The sequence below is a fragment of the Thunnus maccoyii genome, chromosome 6 (genome assembly GCF_910596095.1).
Source record: "Thunnus maccoyii chromosome 6, fThuMac1.1, whole genome shotgun sequence".
Classification (NCBI taxonomy): Eukaryota; Metazoa; Chordata; class Actinopteri; order Scombriformes; family Scombridae; genus Thunnus; species Thunnus maccoyii.
This window is the reverse complement of record NC_056538.1, coordinates 33,852,745-33,874,524: the sequence shown is the minus strand read 5'-3', so window position 1 is coordinate 33,874,524 and position 21,780 is coordinate 33,852,745. Positions and strand designations below refer to the sequence as shown.

At 41.2% G+C, this 21,780-nt stretch overlaps 1 protein-coding gene and 3 non-coding genes across 7 annotated transcripts; all 4 read right to left on the bottom strand.

The window, feature by feature from the left end:
* Positions 1-1,008: 1,008 nt before the first annotated feature.
* On the bottom strand, positions 1,009-21,362 carry atg16l1 (ATG16 autophagy related 16-like 1 (S. cerevisiae)). 4 transcript variants are annotated; one of them, XM_042413399.1, is made up of 21 exons: positions 21,168-21,362; positions 19,788-19,899; positions 19,262-19,355; positions 18,829-18,934; positions 16,927-17,000; positions 16,723-16,792; positions 14,494-14,675; positions 14,330-14,395; positions 14,162-14,248; positions 13,679-13,738; positions 13,482-13,526; positions 9,824-9,926; positions 8,291-8,396; positions 6,483-6,553; positions 6,298-6,369; positions 5,208-5,328; positions 4,996-5,101; positions 4,645-4,794; positions 4,486-4,533; positions 3,734-3,835; positions 1,009-1,964 (listed from the first exon to the last, which is right to left on the bottom strand). In XM_042413399.1, the coding sequence occupies exons 2-21, from the start codon at positions 19,891-19,893 to the stop codon at positions 1,871-1,873; spliced, it is 1,863 nt and encodes a 620-aa protein (XP_042269333.1). In that variant the 5' UTR covers positions 19,894-19,899; positions 21,168-21,362; the 3' UTR covers positions 1,009-1,870. The 4 variants fall into 4 exon arrangements, with proteins under 4 accessions (XP_042269333.1, XP_042269334.1, XP_042269336.1 ...); XM_042413400.1 differs by lacking the exon at positions 21,168-21,362 and adding an exon at positions 20,978-21,090; XM_042413402.1 differs by lacking the exon at positions 13,482-13,526 and having other exon boundaries at positions 9,824-9,929.
* On the bottom strand, positions 5,474-5,759 carry LOC121899597. Its single transcript, XR_006096780.1, has one exon.
* On the bottom strand, positions 8,470-8,755 carry LOC121899595. Its single transcript, XR_006096778.1, has one exon.
* LOC121899596 lies at positions 15,450-15,743 on the bottom strand. Its single transcript, XR_006096779.1, has one exon.
* Positions 21,363-21,780: the final 418 nt, after the last annotated feature.

Genomic DNA, 21,780 nt, shown 5'->3' with positions numbered 1-21,780 from the left:
GATACACAAATCTGTTTTCAGTTTTTGGACTTTTTCTCTAATCTTTGATTTTTGCTGAAATATTGGATCATTTGAACATTTATTGAAATGAAAGCATGTGAGAAGTTTAGAGGGAAAAATCACTATTTGGTGGAGCTGTTAACAACTCATAGACATGTGAAATGTGACCCCGACTACACACTGCTTTTTGTAAGACGTCAAAAGCCAAAAAGGTTGGAAACCACTGGTTTCATCTTTAACAATGTGTTGTATTTTAAAAGCTTGTTATATTATCCATTGTGTCAAATCTTCATCTGAAAAGTAACTAAAGCTGTCAAATAAATGTAGTGGAGTAGAAAGTACAATATTTCCCTCTGAAATGTAGAAAGTAGCATCACATGGAAATACTCAAGTAAAGTACAAGTACCTCTAAACTGTACTGTAGTACAGTAGTTAGTTACTTTTCAGCTCTGGTTATTTAAATAACTTTTACTCACCTGATGCAGGAACTGTTTTGGACGCTTTGTTAAAAACTGCTGACTGACGTCATCGGATGTTTGAATAAACACGATTCTTGTTGAACATTTTGTGTTTTGCATGTATCTGTTATCTTCTACATTAATAAGCTGCAGTTAGTTCAATGTCTCAGTTTTAAAAACTACTTTGTTTACTGAGTTTGGATTTGTTTTATTTTAAACTTTGCTAGAAGATCTGAAACAATTAAGTATGACATATATACAAAAGTAGAAGAAATTGGGGGGGGGGGATACTTTATCATAGCAACGTCTCTGCATTTTGTTTTGAAAGTTTCTCTGAGCTCACCTGAAATCTCAGTTTAACTCCTGGACACACCTGCAGGGTTTATGACATCACAACAAATTATTCTTTAAAGCAAAAGTGTTTTAAAATTTCTTAAAACATCTTTTAAAATAAACTGAGGAGATTCTGCAGAAGAGATATTTCTTTCTGTGATAGTTCTGGACTTTAATGCAACAACATTCAGCCTTGAAACGCAGCGTTACAGCTTCATCTGTGTGTTAGTGTGTTTATTATCGTGTAAGCATCAACTCAGAGGTACCTGAACACAACATTCAATCACTGGTTACTCTCAGAATATCTTCATAAACTTTGACAAAAGACAAAACAAAAACAGGTTTTATTTTCATCTCTCTGCTTTAAGTGCACATGTCAGGGTTTGATTTTCCTAAAGTGCTGCAGTATTTAAAGTTCCACTGCACCGACATGAAGGTCCTACAGGCGGCAGAGAGGAAACACGACTTTCAGAATCATTCAGTGTTTAAAATACGACGACATTCGCTGGATCTGCTGCACGACGACTGGCTGATCCGGAGGTGCTGCTGCTGCTTGCTTCTCCTCACTACAGTCACACAGACAACCGCAGACAAACCAGCATCCAGACAGCTTCAGAGATAAATATCAACAGGTATTATTTGGATTTTATTCTTGATGAACAGCTTTGATCCAAACACACAGAAACACACGAGTGAGGACAGTCGAGTCGTGTGAAGCGTCTTCAAAAATCGAGTGGTTCTTCCTTCTTTCCAGAGTAAACTTTTTCCTCTCAGAATTTAAACGTCTGAATTTTCTGGAACATTAAAAGCCTCTGAACGCCTCCCCCCCCCCCCCTCGACACAGACAGAAGTTAAACATCTGGTTCAAGCACAGTCTTCATGTTCAACATGTCCACATGAAGGCAGAACAATGAGCTCGCCTGATGGAGATCTGTACACACACACACACACACACACACACAGCTTCAGTCCGAGTGTGCTGCTGCGTTCAACAACAACTGTGTCCAAGCTCCACCCAACTAACAGATTTCCTCGAACATCCGGCGCCTGACAGGCCAACAGTCCTCCAGCTGCTCCGATCACATGTCAGACCACAGAATGGCTTTGCTGCCTTTCTCCACGCTGGCGACGAACGCTCCTGACGGCGACCAGGACACCGAGTTGATGGCAGAGCTGCGGACAGAAGAACAACAGCAGGTTCAATTTAAGTTTCTTAAACCACATTCAGGCTGTTTTAAGAGCTGCAACCATTAGATTCATTATTAGAAATAATTAGTTGTTGATCCCTTCTGCTGCACTTTATCAGCTCGGTGTGAAATCTGACTCGTAAAAATGTTTTTTGGCCTATTTGAACCAATATGACCCCAGAATCAATAAAACCATCAGCTTCAGACTCCTTAAAGCTCATCAGATGTGCTTTTACACCTGATTTGTTCACATTTTGTCAAATTTTTTTCACCAAATAGTAGAACTTTATTCTCCAGTCATAGCCGTGGATGTTCAGACAACCATCACTGATCACTGTGATACTGAAGGAAACTTAAACACGTGATGATTCTCAGCTTCTGCAGCTTCTTTCTTCTCTGTTTCTAAGCAGATTTATGGAGGTTTATTGGTGATGGACGTCAGAGATGATGATCCTCAGGAAGTGTGAATAATATCAATATGTGTTTCTGACTGAGGGTACGTCTCAAGTCTCTTAATTTATGTCTCCTCGCCAGAACCGGAACTTGTTGCTGATGCGTCATTTTGACAGCCGTCCCAAGTCTCTTATTCTGCTCCAAGGAGCGAGGAAACACGAGAGCAGCCTACACGGAAGTCTTTTACCGGCCGACACGCCTCCTTATTGGATATCAGTTATTGATTGGATTGGAGACAGATTACAGATTTAATTTAAGTGTATCATTCCCAAGTTTTATGTTTTATTTGTTTTCTGATTCATCATATAGTTAAAAATCTGTTAATTGTCGACCTGATCAACAAAAGAACCGTAAACAACTTTCTTCATTTATAAGAATTTTTTCTCATGATGTTATTTCCTCCATTAAACTGTTTCTTGCTGACAGACAGACTCTTCCTGACTTTAATTTGATCCATAATAACAGTTAAACACATTTATATTTTACATCATTTATCGTCATTTCCATTCAGTCACATGTGAGGCTGAAAATTCCTGAGCGTCGGGTTTGATATGAGTTAAATCATTTCCATTTTCCCTGAAACATTTAGCCAATTACATATTTTCCAGCGTTCAGAAGAAATGATCATATTCTGGGTTATTGAATAATGAATTCACTATCAGGATTATCAGATTATAAATACAGATACAAATAATCAATAAATAGTATAAACACATTCTGCGAGTAGAAATGGTTCCTGAGCGTCTGAGCAGGACACAGTATAAATACAGAATGCAGGTTTTTATTTAGGTGTTTGTTAAACAGGTAAAAGCTGCAGAGAGGAAACAGCTGCTCTAGCGGTGATAACTGTGAACCTTTATTAGTATTAACACAGTGCACATCAGAAGTTTCTACAGCTGTTAAAGCCGACTGACAGCTGATCACGTGACGCCTCAGAGGAGAGGACGTCTCATGTCTCTGAAAACAAATTTCCTCGTTTCCTCTCCTCGCTCGGTTTCCTTGCGTCTCTCCGCGGTGGGAGGGACTAAAGACGCAAGGAAAAGACGCAAGTGAGGGAAACGTGGATGCAATTTAAGAGACTTGAGACGCAGCCTGAGTTACGACTCTGAGGATGATTTCTGACTCTTCTTCACCTCACAGTATCTTTGCTTCACCTTCAGCTCTCCGCCCCCCCCCCTCTCCCCCGCAGGGGGAGGCTTTTAATGTCTAGTACATCATCTCCAGAATATGGAAAATAAAAATGTAACTTCCCGGCTGATATTGTGTTTGTCGCTGAGCATCTGTGATCAGTCCGGTTCTTACTTGTGGTTTCGGTCCAGAGTTTTTTCTAGTTTCCCCGTCAGAACGTTCCAGATGTACAGAGCTCCGTCAGCTGATCCGCCGGCCACGTAGCTGCCGTCAGGACTGAAAACAAAAAAACAACAAAGCTTCAGACTCTTCTGATTATCTACAGGAGCTTCTACTCTGCTGCTGCTTTTATGAGTAAAATTAAAAGCCTACAGGAACGGCTTGTGGCCTTTAAGTCATGGGAAGACTTTTAATGTGACACATCAGTACAGGAAGTGTTGACAGTAGCTGGACAGCGAACATAAAACCAGCAAAGTAGAAACTCAGTCGATCGTTAGTAAAGCTGGGATGATTAGTCGATTAGTTGTCAAATATTAAATTAATCACTGACCATTTTGATAATTGATTAATTGTTTTGATTCCAGCTTCTTAAATGTGAATATTTGCTGGTTTCTTCAGTCTCTGTGACAGTAAACTGAATATATTTGACATTTGATGACGTCATCTTGGACTTTAGGAGACACTGATCAACATATTTCACCGTTTTCTGAATTTTTATAGAACAAACAACTAACCAATTAATCTATAAAGGAAAATAACTGACAGATTAGTCTACTCCACATCGTAGAATAAGATGTGGAGTAGAAAGTACAATATTTCCCTCTGAAATGTAGCGGAGTGGAAGTATAAACTAGCATCACATGGAAATACTCAAGTAAAGTATAAATACCTCTAAACTGAGTAAATGTACGCAGTGTTGAACTCACCTGAAGGTGACTCTGGTCCAGTCGGCTCCACATTTGAAGCCCTGAGCGCTGAACACACAAACACATCAGTTATTAAACAACAACAACAACAACAACAACGACCCGACACTCTGACGGTGTGGTGAAACTACAGACTGCTGGTGTTTGCAGATACTGAACCTGAACGTCTGTCTGACGGCGTTGGAGCGCAGGTCGATGATCTTAACCAGGTCGTCTCTGGTGCAGGTGAGCAGCTCAGTGCGGTCGTGGTTCAGATCCAGAGACGTGACTCTGCCCAACAGCTCCAGCTCCTGCACTATAGTCTCCGCTCTGACACACACACACACGCAGACACACACACACACAGGTAAACGGTGTCAAAGGTCACGCTACATGTCCAGAAGGGTCCGGAGACGCGAGGACAACTTCTAACTCTAAAAACAAAACCTCTCTGTCAAACTCACTGACACGACTTGAAGCTTTCTTCACCTGTGGATGTGGAGAAGTGAAGCAGACAGAATGAATCCTCACCTGCTGTCCCAGAAGCGAACCTTCTTATCAAAGTGTCCGCTCATGATGCACTGCTCCGTGCAGACGATGTCGTTACAGCTGGAACCAGCAAACACCGTCTTGATACCTGCACAGGTGAGACGGCAGGTGATATGGGAAAAAAACGGGCCATGTTGCTATGGTAACACTGTACTGAAATATATCAGTCAGACAAAAACCAGCCAATCACGTACAGACTTTGCTGCGGAGGTCCCACAGCTTGAGCGTTCGGTCGTAGCTTCCGGAGGCGATTCGAGCGTTGTCCAATAGGAAGCGAGCTGACAGAACCTTCCCGCTGTGACCCGTCAGTGTGTGCTGGACAAACACAAACATTAATTTCATCAATGAAAACTAATGTAAAATATTCGTTAACGACCTTTTAACCAAAACGGAGACGAAAACTACACTATTTTAACCAGCAAATAAAAACTAAACGATAACGTGAAACTGGAGCTCCTGCGGTCTCAGTACAGGAGTGAGATCACCTCTCAGGCCCCGCCCACTCAGCCTGACGCTCCTTTCTGATTGGTTCTGTTGGATGTCAATCAGCAGCATCACACCGAGCCTGTGGGATCTGCGTACAGGCTGTGTGATGTCACATCCTGTCCGTCTGTCAGCGGCTCCTGGGACCAGCACTGCACTGCTAGAGCATGCTGGGAGCAGAGAGCAGGGGCTGCTGGGAGCCAAAATAGCGGCTAAGGGGCGGGGCATCTGAGTGTCAGACCTTTTACATCACATCACTGACCGACAGGTTACGACGCTCAACCAATCAAGTTTGTGCTTCTTTGTTTCCATGACGACGTGATTTCATTTCCTGACTGACATTTTGGTGAAAATATGAATAGTTACTTTTAAAAAGGGCATAACACAGAAACTGGTTTTATTTTGCTTATAAAAACAATAAAAATAAAGTAAAAAAATGTTTTAACCGGCAAAAATTTTGATCTGTTAATCGTATCAAGTCATATTTTAAGCAAAAATATATACTTGTTTCCTTCTTCTTCTATTTTAGTAAAGTGAATTTTGGGGGTTTGGGATAAATAAAAAAGACATTTAAGCGTCTATTTGGGCAACTTTTCACTATTTTCTGACATTTTATTGATGAATTAAGAAAACTGTTTGAGATAATCAATAATAGTTGCAGCTCTAGTCATAAATGTTTTATTTAGTAGTGTGGATTTAACAGGATACTCCAGCAATTCAATTCATCTCCATGGAGACGGATCTAAAAAACAAATACATGCATCAGGTGCAGCTCTGCGTGGACCCGTTCCACAGACTCACCCTCAGTCTGTAGTCGTCTACCGTCCAGATCCGACTCGCAAAGTCATTGGAGGCAGCGAGCAGGTACGAGCCCTGAAAACACAACAACAAACTATATATCAAACCAGCAGGAGGAAGCCGTAAAAACACACAAACAAACAAACAAACTGAGTTAAAAAAAGTAAGAAGTCAGTTTTCAGACTTACAGCGCTGTCAAACTCGATGCTGGTGATTCCTGCGTTGCTGCCGGTCAGAGCTCCTTTAGGCTCACAGCGACCTGAACACAACAACAACAACAACAACAATAATAATAATAATAATAATAATAATAATAATAATAATAATAATAATAATAATAATAATAATAATGATAACAGCTTAAAGACAGATCAGTGGTTCAGTCACAACAGCCCACCAGCTACAATCCGTCAGTTTTAAGTGAACTCATTTCTCTGTTTAGCATCTTCAGGCTAGGCTAACCCATTGTTGCTAACTTTGGAGCTAACCTCCTTCACTTTTCCAGCATTTGGGGAAACAACAGACGTGACTTTTTAGCATTTATTAACTGACACACTGTAGTCTGTGCTGTACATTTACTGCCAGACTGACAACTTACTACTAACCTTTTCCTCTGCTCCGCTCGCATCCACCGTCACTTCTCTGCTCCTCGCTCTTTCCCGCTCGCTACGCAAACATACTGCGCAATTATGCTGTAATCCTAAACGGAGTTACGCTACCGATATCTAACGTTGTTTTTGACATTAAAAAAATATCTTTCGGCCTGGCGGGGGTTCGTTGAGATTATTACAGAAGAAACACTGATTCAATAAACGTTCAGTAAACGTTGAGTACAGTTAGACCCAGCAGGCTCCATCAGGTTGGGCGAGTTCAAAGTTGTGAAAACAACGGGGGTGTTTTGAATACACCCCCGTTGTTTTCACAGGTAATTTGTTAGTCTGTCCCTCCCGCCGCAGGAAATAATGGATTAATCCTGGAAAGCTGTTGATGTAGCACTTTTCTCCTTATGAAAATAACACGGAGATTATTCGACCAATGAGAATTTAGTCGGACGAGAACATATCGACCAACTAATCGACCAGCAGACTACAGCCCTAATAATCATAATAACTTAAAGACACATCAGTGGTTCAGTCCACCAGTTACCATCCTTCAGTTTTTTAAGTTTAAATTAGAGCTCATATTTGATTCAGTTGTGAAGTGGGAGCAGATGTTTCCCACAGACGCCGTCAGAGACTCTCAGTTTGATCGACATGAAAGTCTCCCGTTGAATCACAACAAAAGACTGAAACTGTTCACATCACTTTCTAACCTCTGCTGACGGTTCATATAGCAGCCATCATCTACGTTCATTTTAACTTCAAATAAAGATTTTTGTGCACGTTGTAATAACTCCATCTCCATAAAGTCGACATTTAACACATCAAGCAGCTCTGACTGAAGCATCTAGCTCACATGTTTACTGAGTAAAGATGATCGATATTGGATCATTCAAATAAAAACTGTGATTAACTGGAAAATCAATACTTAATACAATACGTCATCTAAAAACACAGAGTGGAGACTCACCAGGTTAGATGGACTTAATATTGAGGAACAAGCTGATTATTCCAAATTATAGTATTGAGCTAATAAATATCTTATAGGACATATTTAAATGTAAACTTTAAAGTCATATTGATGTTTCAGCTTCAAGACAAAGTCAAACATCAGCTGGTTTAGTGATGATTAGTGAAGAATGTAAATAATGTTAAAAAGGACCAGTTCCCAGTGTTTCCAGTGTGTTAAACCAGCAGTCAGGTGTCCATATGAACATTCCTCCAGTTCATAAGGGATATTAAGACAACATAAAGAGGGACTTTGGCACTAAAAAGACTGTTACGTTGAAAGATATCTACTTGATTTGACTCATTTGGACGCTGAAGCTTCATATTTAGCTTCACATAAACTTTTTAATACGTGTTTTCACATGAAGGATCCATCAGCAGCACTTCACCTGAGACGACCTCCCACAGCTTCACCCGGCGGTCCATCCCTCCTGTTGCTAGGAGACGAGAGCCGGGGCTGAACCTCACCGCGTTCACCTCGCCATCGTGGGCTTCCTGCACACACACATATTTAATGCAGAGCTAACACTGAAAGCATCTCTTTAAACACTTTTTTTTTTTTTTTTTTGGTCTCAGCTTGAAAACTTGAGATCAGCTCCTCCTCCTCCCCCTTCACCCCGACGCTCCGCTCTGATTGGTTGTGTTGGATGTCCGTCATCATCACACCGAGCCTGTAGGATCTATGTACAGACTCAGAGCTGTGATGTCACATCCTGTCTGTCTGTCAGCAGCTCCTACGACCAGCACTGCACTGCTAGAGCGTGATGGGAGCAGAGAGCAGGGGCTGCTGGGAGCCAGAGGGCAGCTGGGAGAGGATTGTGGGTAATCAGACCTTTTACTTCTCATCATTGACCTTTGAGGTTAATAACAGTTTACATTTCTGTGTGAGACCAGGAGAGATGCATTATGGGACTACTGAATGGAGAAACGGCAAGCCGCTCAGCTCCGTGTCTGATCGCAGCGGGGTGTGTTTGATATAAACACCTTCACGTCACAGCGGGGCGGGGCTTATGGGCTCTGACTGGCTGAACGGGACAAATGTAATGAGAGAGAGGAACGAGCACAACTAGCCAATAGGAGCGCAGACACCTTTGATTGGCGGCAGAATCAACCAATGGAAGGCCGTGAACTGCTGCTACAGTTCAACCTCAGTTTAGTCTCACTGGTGAAGTTTCTGTCTGGATTTAAATTGATGTTTGTCTGCTCGTTCTGAACAGACATGTTTTGAACGGCCACTAGTCAACTTAAGATGTGTCAGACGGTGTGTTAACAGACTGTTCTGCTGATAACAAGTAGACAAAAAAAAAACATAATTTAAAAGCACCTTTAACGAGACTGAAACTATAAAGAATCAAGACTAGAACCCTGAGGAACCCCGCAAGTAATTGTTCATTTAACAGTTAATCAATAATCAACTGTTTGCTCACAAGTTTAGTTGAAGTTTAGGCAGCTGAGACTGAACACTAGTTCAAGCGTCAGCTGACAGAGCTGCAACTAATCTGTTGATTATTTTACTCAATTAATTGATTAGTTGTTTGGTTTGTAAAATGCCCCAAAAAAAAGTCTTGTTTTGTCCACCAAGATCTTCAGTTTACTGTCATAGAGACTAAAGAAACCAGAAAATATTCACATTTAAGAAGCTGGAATCAGAAATTGTTGCAGATTAATATAGTAGTTTGCAACTAATCGATCAATCCATCGGCAGAAAATTGATCCTCAAATATTTTAATAATCAATTAGCAAAGATTCCAGATATTTGATGGTTTCAGGTTCTCAAATTTGCCATTTTTTCTCGTCTTACAGTAAACTGAATGTCTGAGTTTTTGTTGCGATGATGCGTTTCCCGTCTCAACAATCTGAACCGGTCTCGCTGTTAAACCGTCATGTGGGGTCGGCCCCAGCGAGGAAACGGAGATACTTACAAACACGTGCAGCGCCGTGCACGGGACCCGAACCTCGGCGCACACGCCCGACGGAGCCTCGGTGCTTTCTGGTGACGTGCTGAAGGAGTTGGCGGTTCGACGCCTGCTGAGGAAGAGATCACAGTTAGTCTAATAAACCCCGGGGATGCAAAGATTAATTAATATACGGTTAATTAATAATTGTTTCTATAACATCAAACATGAAGTGAGATATCCAGATTGGGTTTAATGACGTTTTAAAAACCTTTTTACATCCCTTATTGAAAGGGACATGTAGAGCCACAACAAATCTTCATAATCAATTAATCTGCTGATTATTTTCTTGATTTATTACTTACTTGGCCTATAAAACAACTAATTGATTAATTGAGAAAATAATCAGATTGATCGATAATGAAAATAATCATTAGTTGCAGCCCTCAAAACAGTTTGATTAACGTTTTGTTGATTAATTGATATATTCATCGAATAGTTGTTGCAGCTCTACAAACATTTAAGTAATTTATTGGAAGCTGTTTTAGTCTTTTGATTCATGCAACAACCTGAAGATGAGACTTCAGGTGTGTTTATGTGACGTTTGTATTACATCATAAAATTTACCAAAGAACTTCAGTTAATAGTTTTTGAACAACAAAAAAGGAATAAAACACGTCAGGCTTTGGAAACACACACAATACTTGTTAGTAGATCAGTTCATTGTTGAGATTTGTTGACAATAAGAAAAATATAGAAAATCAGCTGAATTACCCTTTAAAACAATGTTAGTGTGAAGATCTAAATAAACATTCATATAATTTTTCTCACCCTCATCATGTCAATAAACTAGTATTCATGTTATTTGTTTACATGCTTTGACAGCAAACAGGAACATCACACTTCAATTCAAAATACGGGCAACTACAGAGGCCTCGGAGGGACTATTTTAGTGGAAAGTCTCCACACAAGCGCTCAACATCTTCCACTAATCCAGTTTTACAAACAGAGGGACCAGATTTCCTGCCGGAGCTTCTGTTACATTTCTGGTGATCAAACACACGGCAGGGTTTTCTAATATGGGCTGATATCAGTGCCAGCAGCCTCCCAGCTCCTTATCAAATTATAAATCAAGTTTTTGTGGTTGAATTTTAAGAAACTGATACTTCTCAGTTCGATAATTTACTAATTCAAGTCAAAAGAAGAAGAAGAAGAAAAAGAAGAAGAAAAAACTATTCACATATTGATTGTTTATATAATAACATTGATTATTGCCACACTTCAAATTATGACGTACAAATTCAGATTTGAACACAATTTAACTTCAGTACCTGCTGGCATAAATATCTGTCTTCACTCCTCCAGATGGAAACATGTTTAGTGCTGCAGCAAACTACTGTGTTTGTTATTGATTGATGTCCTGATTTATTTCTCGTTAATCGCTTCGTCTAAAGTATTGAAAAACTGAGAAAAACAGACCAAAACTCTCAAAACTATTCAGTTTACTGTCCTTTAAGGAAGAAAAACAAAACAAACAAACATTGACATGTTTCTTGATAGTTGCAGCTCTAAACATGTTAACAACAGAAGCGTCCAGTTGTTGCACATCATGTTACAACATAAAAAAGGTAAAAAAAATAAATAAAAACAAAACATCCATGAACTGCCTCTGAAGCTTCACCTGCACAGAACAACACTAGTCTAACATGCCTTAAACAGATTATTGATTTAGTACTGGGATTATTGTCAAGAATAATCACGTCACTACAAACGTCATAGTGTGTTCACGCTGCCAGCAGACCGATGGACAGAATGACGACGCCGACTCAGCTAACGGCTAACAGCTAACGGCTAACGGCTAACAGCTAACATTCACTCTCGTTTCTGGCCGTCAGCCAATCACAGGAGGGCTTATTGCAGAGTTAAAACACCTGGAATGACTTTGAAAGTACTTGCAGAGGGTTTTTGAGTCTCTCCGGGTGTTTAGACACCTTCATCAGTGTTTCGCCTTGAATGTTTTTCAGTGGGAGTTAAAAGCCCCCACCGGTGTTGTCGCGGGTCGGGATGGATACCGTCAGGATACTCTTATCGGTTCTTTTTCATTACTAAAGAACTGCTTTTTGAAAGATATATATTTTTTAAAAAGGATAAATTCAGAACAGGTTTACAACTGATTTATATCTTAAATATAACTACATGTTTACAACAGCAAAGTCCCAATATAACCTCAATCTCTCACTGGAAACTAATCTAAAATGTCAACATAAATATTTCTGACATCAAAATACTGAGTGAAGGGGGGGGGGGGGGGGGGGGGGGGCATCTCAGCCAGTAGTTAAACTTATAAAAATTTAACTAGTTATAAGATACGTGGCAAAATAAACTAAACCGTTCGGATATATACACACAGCTTCTGTTTTTAGCGTGTTTTCTAATAATGTGCTGTTAGCGTAAGCAGCGCGCTGTGTTTGTGTCGAACATACCGGCGGTGGACGGAAGCCTGCAGGCAAAGCTGTTGAAAATATCACTTCTCTACATGTTTATGCTCGTTGAAGACGTGGTTTGATAAAGTATTTTAATGATAAAGGATTTTTACTCGCGTAGCTGTTGCTGCACTGACAGTAACGAGCGTAGTTGTCGTCAACTCGAGTAAAATGTCATCTTCATTTTACCTGGTTCACCGTTTCCATGGATGTCTGAAGAGATCTGGATACAGCGTCGGACGCGGGGCCCCGTTCATTCCTGTGAAAGTTGCTCAGTGGCGAATGAAGCCAAAAAAAAAAAAAAAACAACGACTTCCCGTTATGAAAGTACCCGGATCTTCCGCATTGTGCGGCCCATAGAGCATGCGCACTAGTGACTTTCGTTGACCGAGTCGGCTACTTCCGGTTTAGCCCTCCGGCTAACTTCAATGGGGATAAAACAATTCAATCATGCGGCTCTTCGAGGCTTTTGAAATGTGATCGGACCGAACAGATTTAATTCTGATAGTGAGACGAGTCATTTCGCGGAGGTTGTGACTCTCAAAAAAATGTATCCGCTGATTTACAGATGTCTCTTTCACAGTGTAAGTCTCTGGGAAAAAGTCTTTGTGGGCCAGTGTGCATCACGTGACGTTGGCCGCTATGTCAAATTTGCTTCAAAGCCTGGCGCTCTTCCTGTATCCAGTTCTCTTTAGACATCCATGCTCTGCTCTGCTGTCTGCTCAGTGTGTGTGTGTGTGTGTGTGTGTGTGTGTGTGGAGGAGCCTCGGTCAAACACCAATAGAGAGCAGAGGCTTCCTGCAGCGCGACCATAAATTACACCAAAACATCAAAATATACAGAACAGACCTTAAAAATACTCTGGTTCTCAAAATCTTAGAACCGGTTCCAGTTCAGACCCGGGTTTCGAGGGGCATCCCTAGTCACAGGGCGGCGGTGGCACAGATACGTGGTGTCATTATATCCGCGTGCAGTAAAGCGGTTGTTTGTAATATTATTACATTATATTAACGTCAGGTTTTGGAGCGAGCCCGTCACACTGTCGCTATCCTGCTAGTTTAAGTTACATTTGTTTTTATTTGTGTCTTTCGGGCAGGTGCAGGTTAAACACTGTTCATGTTATTACTGGTCGAGATGACGGACAAATAGAAACGAATCAAACTGCTGGCAGAGTGAACAGGTGAACACACATGATCCTTCACCTGGAGTGCGGTGGGACGAGTCCAGGCTGAACACACTCAGACACGCTGCAGACACACAGACAGACAGACAGACAGACAGACAGGTTGTCAATCACAACATGGACAGTCCCAGACCCCCAGAGACCAGGACAGAGACCCGGCAGAGACCAGGACAGGAAGGTGGACACACAGGACAGGTGAAACTTACAGCTACATACCCAAATATGTTGGAGATGGAGTCCAGCAGACCACCTGGGGGAGGCTGGGAGACCTTCTTACTGCAAACATACAAACAATCTGTCAAAACCCTGAAACACAAACAGAAGCAGCTGCACCACAAATATTCAGTCATATGTCAGATGTCTCATCTCTAGATGGATGAATGTTATACTGGATTTACGAGGCTCATACAGTAGTTTTCTGTGAGCTGGAAGAAAATCTGATAAAATATAAACAACAATCGTTTCTGAAAAGGATCCTTGAATGTGGTTCTTAAAGAATTATGATCAAGATATGTAGCGTTTGGGAAATTTTACAGTGTAAAAATAAACTAAAAAGAGCAGAAAACAGCAACTATTTGTATTAAAATGTCTTGTTTTGTCTGCACCTCTACTGTTATTACACATATACATGTAATTCTATATGCATATATGGGTGTGAGCAGGTATAAATGTGTTGAAGCAGGACAGGTGCCGTCTCACCTCGGAGTTCTGTTGAGCGGTCGGTTCGGTGACGTCTCTCCGCCTCCTTTCCCAGCATCCTCTGCCAGAACCTCGATGTCGTCGTCCCTGAGGAGAGAAGTGAGTCAGCACCTCTCTGTGACATCAGCAGAGTAAAAAAAAAAAAAAGTGAAAGTTAACGGTACTGACGGGTCAATGGGCAGAGGCTCTTTGGCGGCGTCGGCCAGCTCCTTCTGTAGTTTGGCTTGTCTGCGTCTGAAACATCATCATCATCATCATCATCAGAGTCAGTCAGAGGAATCAGACATGACAGGAGAGAAACCTGCGTGTGTGCGTGCGTGACGTCTGTCTACCTGCTGTCCTTCTCGTTCTCGGCGTTGAGCCGGTTCGCCTCCTGAGCCTTCTCAGCCATCCAGCGGGACACCAGCTCCTGGTTGTCCTCCGTGGTTTTCCTCAGCTTCTCCTCCAGAGCGCTGAAGGTGATCTGCAGAGCGTCGTACTCGTCCTTCAGGGTCTGGTTCGCTCTCTCCAGGTCCTGCGGCGACACAAGAGCACCGCATCACAACTTCGGGATCCATTAATATATTTAAATTGATTAGATGCGACTGATGCTTCCAAATCACAGGTTACAGCAGTAATGAACTGTGGAGCCACATGTGAAGAACCGTCCTGTTGTTTCTAAGCTTTGACTCAGACGTTTGGATGTAATTAATGAACAGAGAGGAGACTGTAGACTCCACAGCAGCTGATCTGTTGAGCGTTTTGATGGTTCGTGGTTTGTTTCAGAGCGTGAAACTGTCGCAGCTCCTCCTTCATCTTATTACAAAGTCATATAGATCAGTCCTCTGTATCATAAAACCAGTCAGACTGATTGAACCTGTTTTATATTGTTAATATTTATTTACTGAAGGTTACACGACTTCTGATTCATGAGAAATGGGTCCCATTTGTTTTGTAATTGTTAGACATGTCCAACACATCTAATTAACGTCCTCTAATGAAGCTGGAAGTTGAGCAGCTGTTTGGAGCTGCAACGATTAGTCGATTAATTTCTGACCTAACTTAAACTGTTTTAATCTCAAGATTTTTTCTGATTCAGCTTCTTAAATGTGAATATTTTCTGGTTTCTTTAGTCTCTATGACAGTAAACTGAGCATATTTGAGTTGTGGACAAAACAAAACATTTTCTGGACCAAACAACTAATCAGTTAATCCAGAAAATAATCAACAGATTAACTGATAATGAAAACAACTATTAGTTGCATCCCTACAGCTGTTTCACTCTGATTAATCCGACTTCCTGTCTGAAGGTCTCAGCTTGAAAACTTGAGATCAGCTCCTCCTCCTCCCCCTCACTTCACCCCGACGCTCCGCTCTGATTGGTTGTGTTGGATGTCCGTCATCATCATCACACCGAGCCTGTAGGATCTGTGTACAGACTCAGAGCTGTGATGTCACATCCTGTCTGTCTGTCAGCAGCTCCTACGACCAGCACTGCACTGCTAGAGCATGATGGGAGCAGAGAGCAGGGGGCTGCTGGGAGCCAGAGGGCAGCTGGGAGAGGATTGTGGGTAATCAGACCTTTTACTTCTCATCATTGACCTTCATCACTTCTTCACCACGTGTCTGAACTGTTAGATTCATGTAATGCTGCTGCTGTGGATTTCAGTTTATTCAAAATGTTTTTAAACACCTGTTGTTGAGGTGAACATGTGTAGAAATGCTGCCTTCAAGTCAAGACTCAGGGCTTCAACCTTGCTGATGTCGGCTCGTCATACATGCTCATAAACATTTTGGTTGCTAAGGTGGTTGCTAAGGTGTTTCCATGTGTTGTTCACGTTGTCCAACATCTACGGATGGGTTTGAGAAGTTGACATTTGGAGTAAAGAAGTATAGTTTGTTTACGTAGCCTCCGGAGCCGGAGGAAGCTTCCTGAAGCTGACCAATCAGAACAGAGTTGGCTCATCAGGAGGCGGGGCCTTAAAGAGACAGGAGCTAAAACGGCCTGTTTCAGACAGAGGCTGAACTGAGGGGCTGCATAAAGGACCAGTAGAAGATAAATAAGGAGTTTTTAAACTGGAAATCATGTGAAGATATTCCAGTAGAGCCCCAGAATATAAATATAGAGCTGGAAATATGCAGAATATGTCCTTGAATTTATTGCTGTTTTAGATTTGTTACTAGGGAGATACTGTTGGGTTTAGACTTGCTTGTATAAGTCGTCTACAAACAATACTTCTGTTATATATAATCAATTAATACATTTTTAAAAGTATAACTTAATAAAAAAGATTGAGATAACCATCACTAATATTCATGTATCATTTTCTATTTAAGTTATAATAACAACGTTTTATTCTTGCAGACAGAATAATAATAAAGACTAATCTCAATCTGATTATTATACAAAATATTTCTCTTGATCACTTTTTGTAAATATTCATTTAAAATAAAGTTCAGATCTACTGCAGTTGGTGATTTTCTTCCAGTGAAATTTCACTGCATTTCCCAGGATGCTTTAAACAGGAAGACACTTCCTGCTGTTACCTGAAGGAACCTTCAGGTGTGTGATTGGTTCTTACCTGCAGGAAGCTCCTCAGCTCCCGACAGTCTCCCTCCAGCTTAGCGATCTGCTGCTGATACTCCAACATCCTCAAAAAACACAAAAACAAAGGAGGCTTTATTAAAAACAACACACATTAAGTGTTTGATACATACATATATATATATATATATATATATATCAGGTATCATACAGACACACATGCTGCAGAGCGGGAACTCACATGGCCTCGTTGCTCTGGATCTCTTTGTCTTTCTCTTGTATCTGGTTTTTCAGTTCGATCACATTGTGAGCGAGCTGCAGGACAAAAAAAAAAAACATGTTTCCAGGACCTGAAACGTCTTCATCACTTCTGCAGAATAAATCACAAAGTGCAGCAGGACGCGTTTGACACGTTGAGTAAAAACAGGATCATCGTTTCCAAAAAAACATCTCAAATATTAAGAAAACTATGACGTCATTCCAAAATTAAAGCCGGTCAGTCAGTGAGTGTTGACAGATGTATCAACCTGGATCTCTTCGGGCTTCACTCGGGTTTTGCGGCATCATGAAGCTGGTTCACTCTTAAACCAGGATAAATCACCATGGTAACTAGTAGGGGATGTGCAGAGGGCCCTGTATTTGTATCTGTATTTGTTGAGGCAGCAAAATGATTTGAATTCGAATAATAAAAGTGGAAAGAGGCTTAAAAATCCTGTTTATGTTTTTATGACGCTTTTAATTTTAGAAAATTAAAGTGTTACAATAAGTGTTCATGTATAAACTACCTTATGAAGGACGACGTCCTCACACCGAGTCTCTAACTGGAGTCTCAGATCACAGACGACTGCGCTGACTACTGAGATAAAACTTTACTAAGACAGACCTCTACCTGTTTATACACCCATAACACAGAGACAGCACAGTGTGTAACGTGTAGAAGAACTTCAGAGGTGATTCTCGCTTTGTACTTTTCATTTATCGCCTATTTTCTTACAACCTAACTTTGTTGAAAGGAGAAGAGGAACAACAGGTGATGGAGAGTCCGTTGGGACCCCTGATAGACGTAACAGTGGAGATAACGATGTAACCGACCTGTGAACTGATGTTTGACATGATTTTTTTTTCCTTCCCAAAAACAAATAAATTTTTGATGCATCCCTACAGCTGTTTGGATTTTTAAAATATTTGTATGAAACAAATATTCACACTATTTGTGCTTTGCCGAATAACGTATTTGTATTCGGGCACACCCCTAGTGACTAGTGCTGAACAGCTAACCTGCTCTGGACCAGGTTAACATCAGAGACTGACCGCTGACCAATCAGATCACTGGAAACATCCGAGTCATCATTCCTACAGGATCCCAACATGAGTTTATGAGAATGTGATATATAAATATCACATATAAATCTCATCAGGCATTAATACTCTTCCTCTCTGAATAGAAACAGTCTGACATCACATATTCAGCGTTTATAATCCGACAACAAAAACAACATAAATTCTCGATTTATACTTTATAATATTTGGAAATAGTTTCTTCTTCTATTGTAGTTGTGTGATTTGTTGACGTTTCACCCCGTCCAATAGGATTAGGACTTTCTGCTGTTGCAGATATCTGGGTTTATTTCATATCTCACATACTGCATTCATGGATCTAATCAACAACCCAGCTTCTAACACATGAACGCACTCGTAGATGATTCATGATACGTGTCAAAAATATTCATTACTGAGGCAGTTTCCTTCCAAACATTATTGAAAAAAATAAATACAGAAGGCTTGTAATTGATAGGTCAATGTTTGTGAGAGAATCCTTCAGGAGGTTTTGAATCAGTTTCCCGTCAGCAGCTTTTCACAGTTTTTACAGGAAACTCCACAGTGAAGAAATCTCGTCTCTGTTTTGCAATTTCAGCAAAGCCCAGGTCACCGACCGCATGCAGCAGAGGTTACCATGGCAACAGCCATCAACAGTCCAGATGCAGAGAGAGAAATATAAATGACTACAGCTATATGCTCTCTGGTTCGGACTGTTTATGATGATCAGAAGCAGGTTTCTGTTGTATCAGGACAAGTGTTGTCGATGACATCACTTCCTGTGTGTGTGTGTGTGTGTGTGTGTGTGTGTGTGTGTGTAACTGACCTCTCCTCGTTTCTTGTGCAGCTCCGTCAGCTCCTCCTGGTGTTTGATTCTCATCTGAGCCATTTCCTGCTGCAGCACGTCACAGCGGCCCGAGTCCGCCCCCGAACTGAAACACAAGACAGGGACACGCTGAGGGACACGCTGAGGGACACGCTGAGGGACACGCTGAGGGACACGCTGAGGGACACGCTGAGAGACACGCTGAGGGACACGCTGAGGGACATGCTAGACATGCTAGGGGACACGTTAAGGACACACTGAGGGACAAACTGAGGGACAGGCTACAGAGCTTTGCTTCCTGGTCAGATCATCTAACTGAGCTTCAGATTGTTGTTAAAAGCATCGTGACTGAAGACTCTTGAAGATGATGAAGATGAACGAGTAGGAAGAGTGTTAATAAAATTGTTTTGAAGTGATGCTGCTGAGGACTAACCTGGCCTCGTGTCCTCTCTGGATGTCATACTTCTCAGTCTGATATCTCTCCGACAGAACAGCCTGCAGGTCCGACTTCTCCAGCAGATGAAGATCTGAAACACAAACGTTCATCTCAACATAAACACCGAGCTCCTAAAATAACGTGTCGGTCTGAACGTTAAGACTCCTCAGATTCTGCTCTGAGACTAATTCATGTCTGACAGCAGATCGTCAGTCAGAGGACTTCCAGATGATCTGCTGCAGGTCATGTGAGGTAAAAACTCGTCGATAATGATCTCTGAAGCATATTTTGATGGTGGATGATTAATTAAAATATTAAAAACAGAAACACTTTAACTCTCCGCTACTGTTAGAAAATGAATCTTCAGGCTCTTCTTTGGTGAAGTGAAACATTAAATGATCAACTGCAGTAAATAAATGAATGAATAAAGGAGCTCTATGTTCAGTATCAACGTGTAGATGATGTCTGATGATGTGAAGTATTTGTGAAAACGGTGCAGCCGTGTGTTCGTCTCCTCGCTCACATTGGTGGACGATCTCCTCGAAGGCGTGTTTCTGCACTCGGTCTCTGAGCTTCAGCTGCTCAGCGATGTGTTTCTTCCATGTGCTCCCCACCTGCCGCTCCGCCATGACCGCCTGAGACACACACACACACACACACACACACACACACACACACACACACACACACACCTGTCAGAACATAAGCTCACAGCATCACATACTTTTTACGTTTCTCTGGTGTTTCAATAATTAAAGCACAGCTGCAACTAACGATTATTTTCATTATCAATTAATCAATTATTTGTTTGGTTTATAAAATGTCAAAATGGTGAAAAATGTCGATCAGTGTTTCCTAAAGACGACGTCATCAAATCAAAGATCTTCAGTTTACTGTCACAGAGACTAAAGAAACCAGAAAATATTCATATTTAAGAAGCTCAAAATGATTAACTGATGATCAAAAAATAGTTGCCGATTAATTTTCTGTTGATCAACTAATTGATTAATCATTGCAGCTCTGAATTAAACTCAATCAAGGCTTCAGTTTCTTCTCTACATTCAATAAGAATATATAAATACAGCCTGCATGAAAATAATTAAATGTTTCTGACAGATTTGATATGTACACAGAGACATTCACGTACAGTGTGTCCAGACCTTTAACTGGTTACAGCTGCAACCAGTAATCGATTATTCCAGCAGTTAAACTGGTCCCTAAACTGACACAAATTAGACCACGAACACCCATCTGCTCAGATTTTAGCTTTTAGATGTTTTATTACAGAATGGTATGAAACCAATGAACTAACTAATCATTCATTCTGTCATTGTGTTACTTATAAAGGAGTATTTGAACATTGCTGTATTGGTACTTTTACTGCAGTAAAGTATCTTCATACTTCTTCCATTACTGTATAATAACTAGATAAAAACTGTTCATCGTAAATCTGAACAACAACATCGACTCAGGTGACCAGCAGCTCACCTGTAGAGCTGATGACGTAGAGCTGTAATACAGCCAATTGCATCAGAGTGACAGATTTTAAACTAATCAATAATATCGATCAGTCCTGTGAACCTGCAGTTAGCCTCTCTGTTAGCATTAACTGTTAGTTGCTAAACGGAACCACAACACAAACAGGAAGACGGCGAGCTAACATGCTATCATGATAAAAATGAGTCAGAACTAAAACAGTTAGCAGTAAACAACCTTTCGGCGCCTTCAGGACGCGGTTACCGGCCTGACGTAGTGTTACTGGACCGGTGTGGTGTCACCGGACCGGTGTAGTGTTACCGGACCCGTGTGCTGTTAACGGTCCCGGGACACAAACACCGTGACTCAACATGTTAGCATCACAGGTTAGCATGCTAACAGAGCCGCTGGATCAATGAACACTCACACATCTAACTGCGGCCGGACTGTGGCTCGGTTCCTCTGATGACTCGCCGTCAACAACACGGTTGTTCTTTCGGTAGTTTCAGGTGTCAAACTGTTCCGTTTTTCCCGTTAACCGACATCTGCTGCTTCGCTCCAGTTCACCGCCATTTTGGCTCCAGTGGCTGACTTCCCGGATGGTCGCACAAATATGACGTCTAGTTTATATAGGAGAGTTTTTCACTCTCAACCTTTATTAATGTTTCTCGATGACAAAATAAATCTAGATTTCAAGATGCCTTCCACGCGTTTTAACATGTATATTAAAAAAAAACTCCACTTAAATTATAGTTTGTGTCTAAAATGTTTTGTTTTTTTTTCATAAAAAGAAGTTCAATAACCTTGTTAAACTCCTTAAAGCGTCATCTCCTTCATACAAAAATCCAGAATCTGTGAATCTGTAAATATTATTAATTGAAGTTTTCCTGCTGGACACCAGATGTCTCCTCCTTCATTGTAAAGTTCATTCTCAGTGTTTGTGCTCTGGAGGCTTTAAGTTTCCACATCACACTTGTGTCAGTTGCATACTGGACCATGATTGGCTTACAGACTACTTGTGATGTCACAAATCCTGCTTG

Coding starts and splice junctions, on each gene's coding strand:
- atg16l1 (XM_042413399.1), bottom strand. CDS start 19,893: ATGGCGGAGCGGCAGGTGGGGAGCACATGGAAGAAACACATCGCTGAG. Junction 14,676..16,722: donor AGCTGAGGAGCTTCCTGCAG/GTAAGAACCAAT, acceptor GTGTCGCCGCAG/GACCTGGAGAGAGCGAACCA. Junction 4,795..4,995: donor GTTCGCTTCTGGGACAGCAG/GTGAGGATTCAT, acceptor TGTGTGTGTCAG/AGCGGAGACTATAGTGCAGG.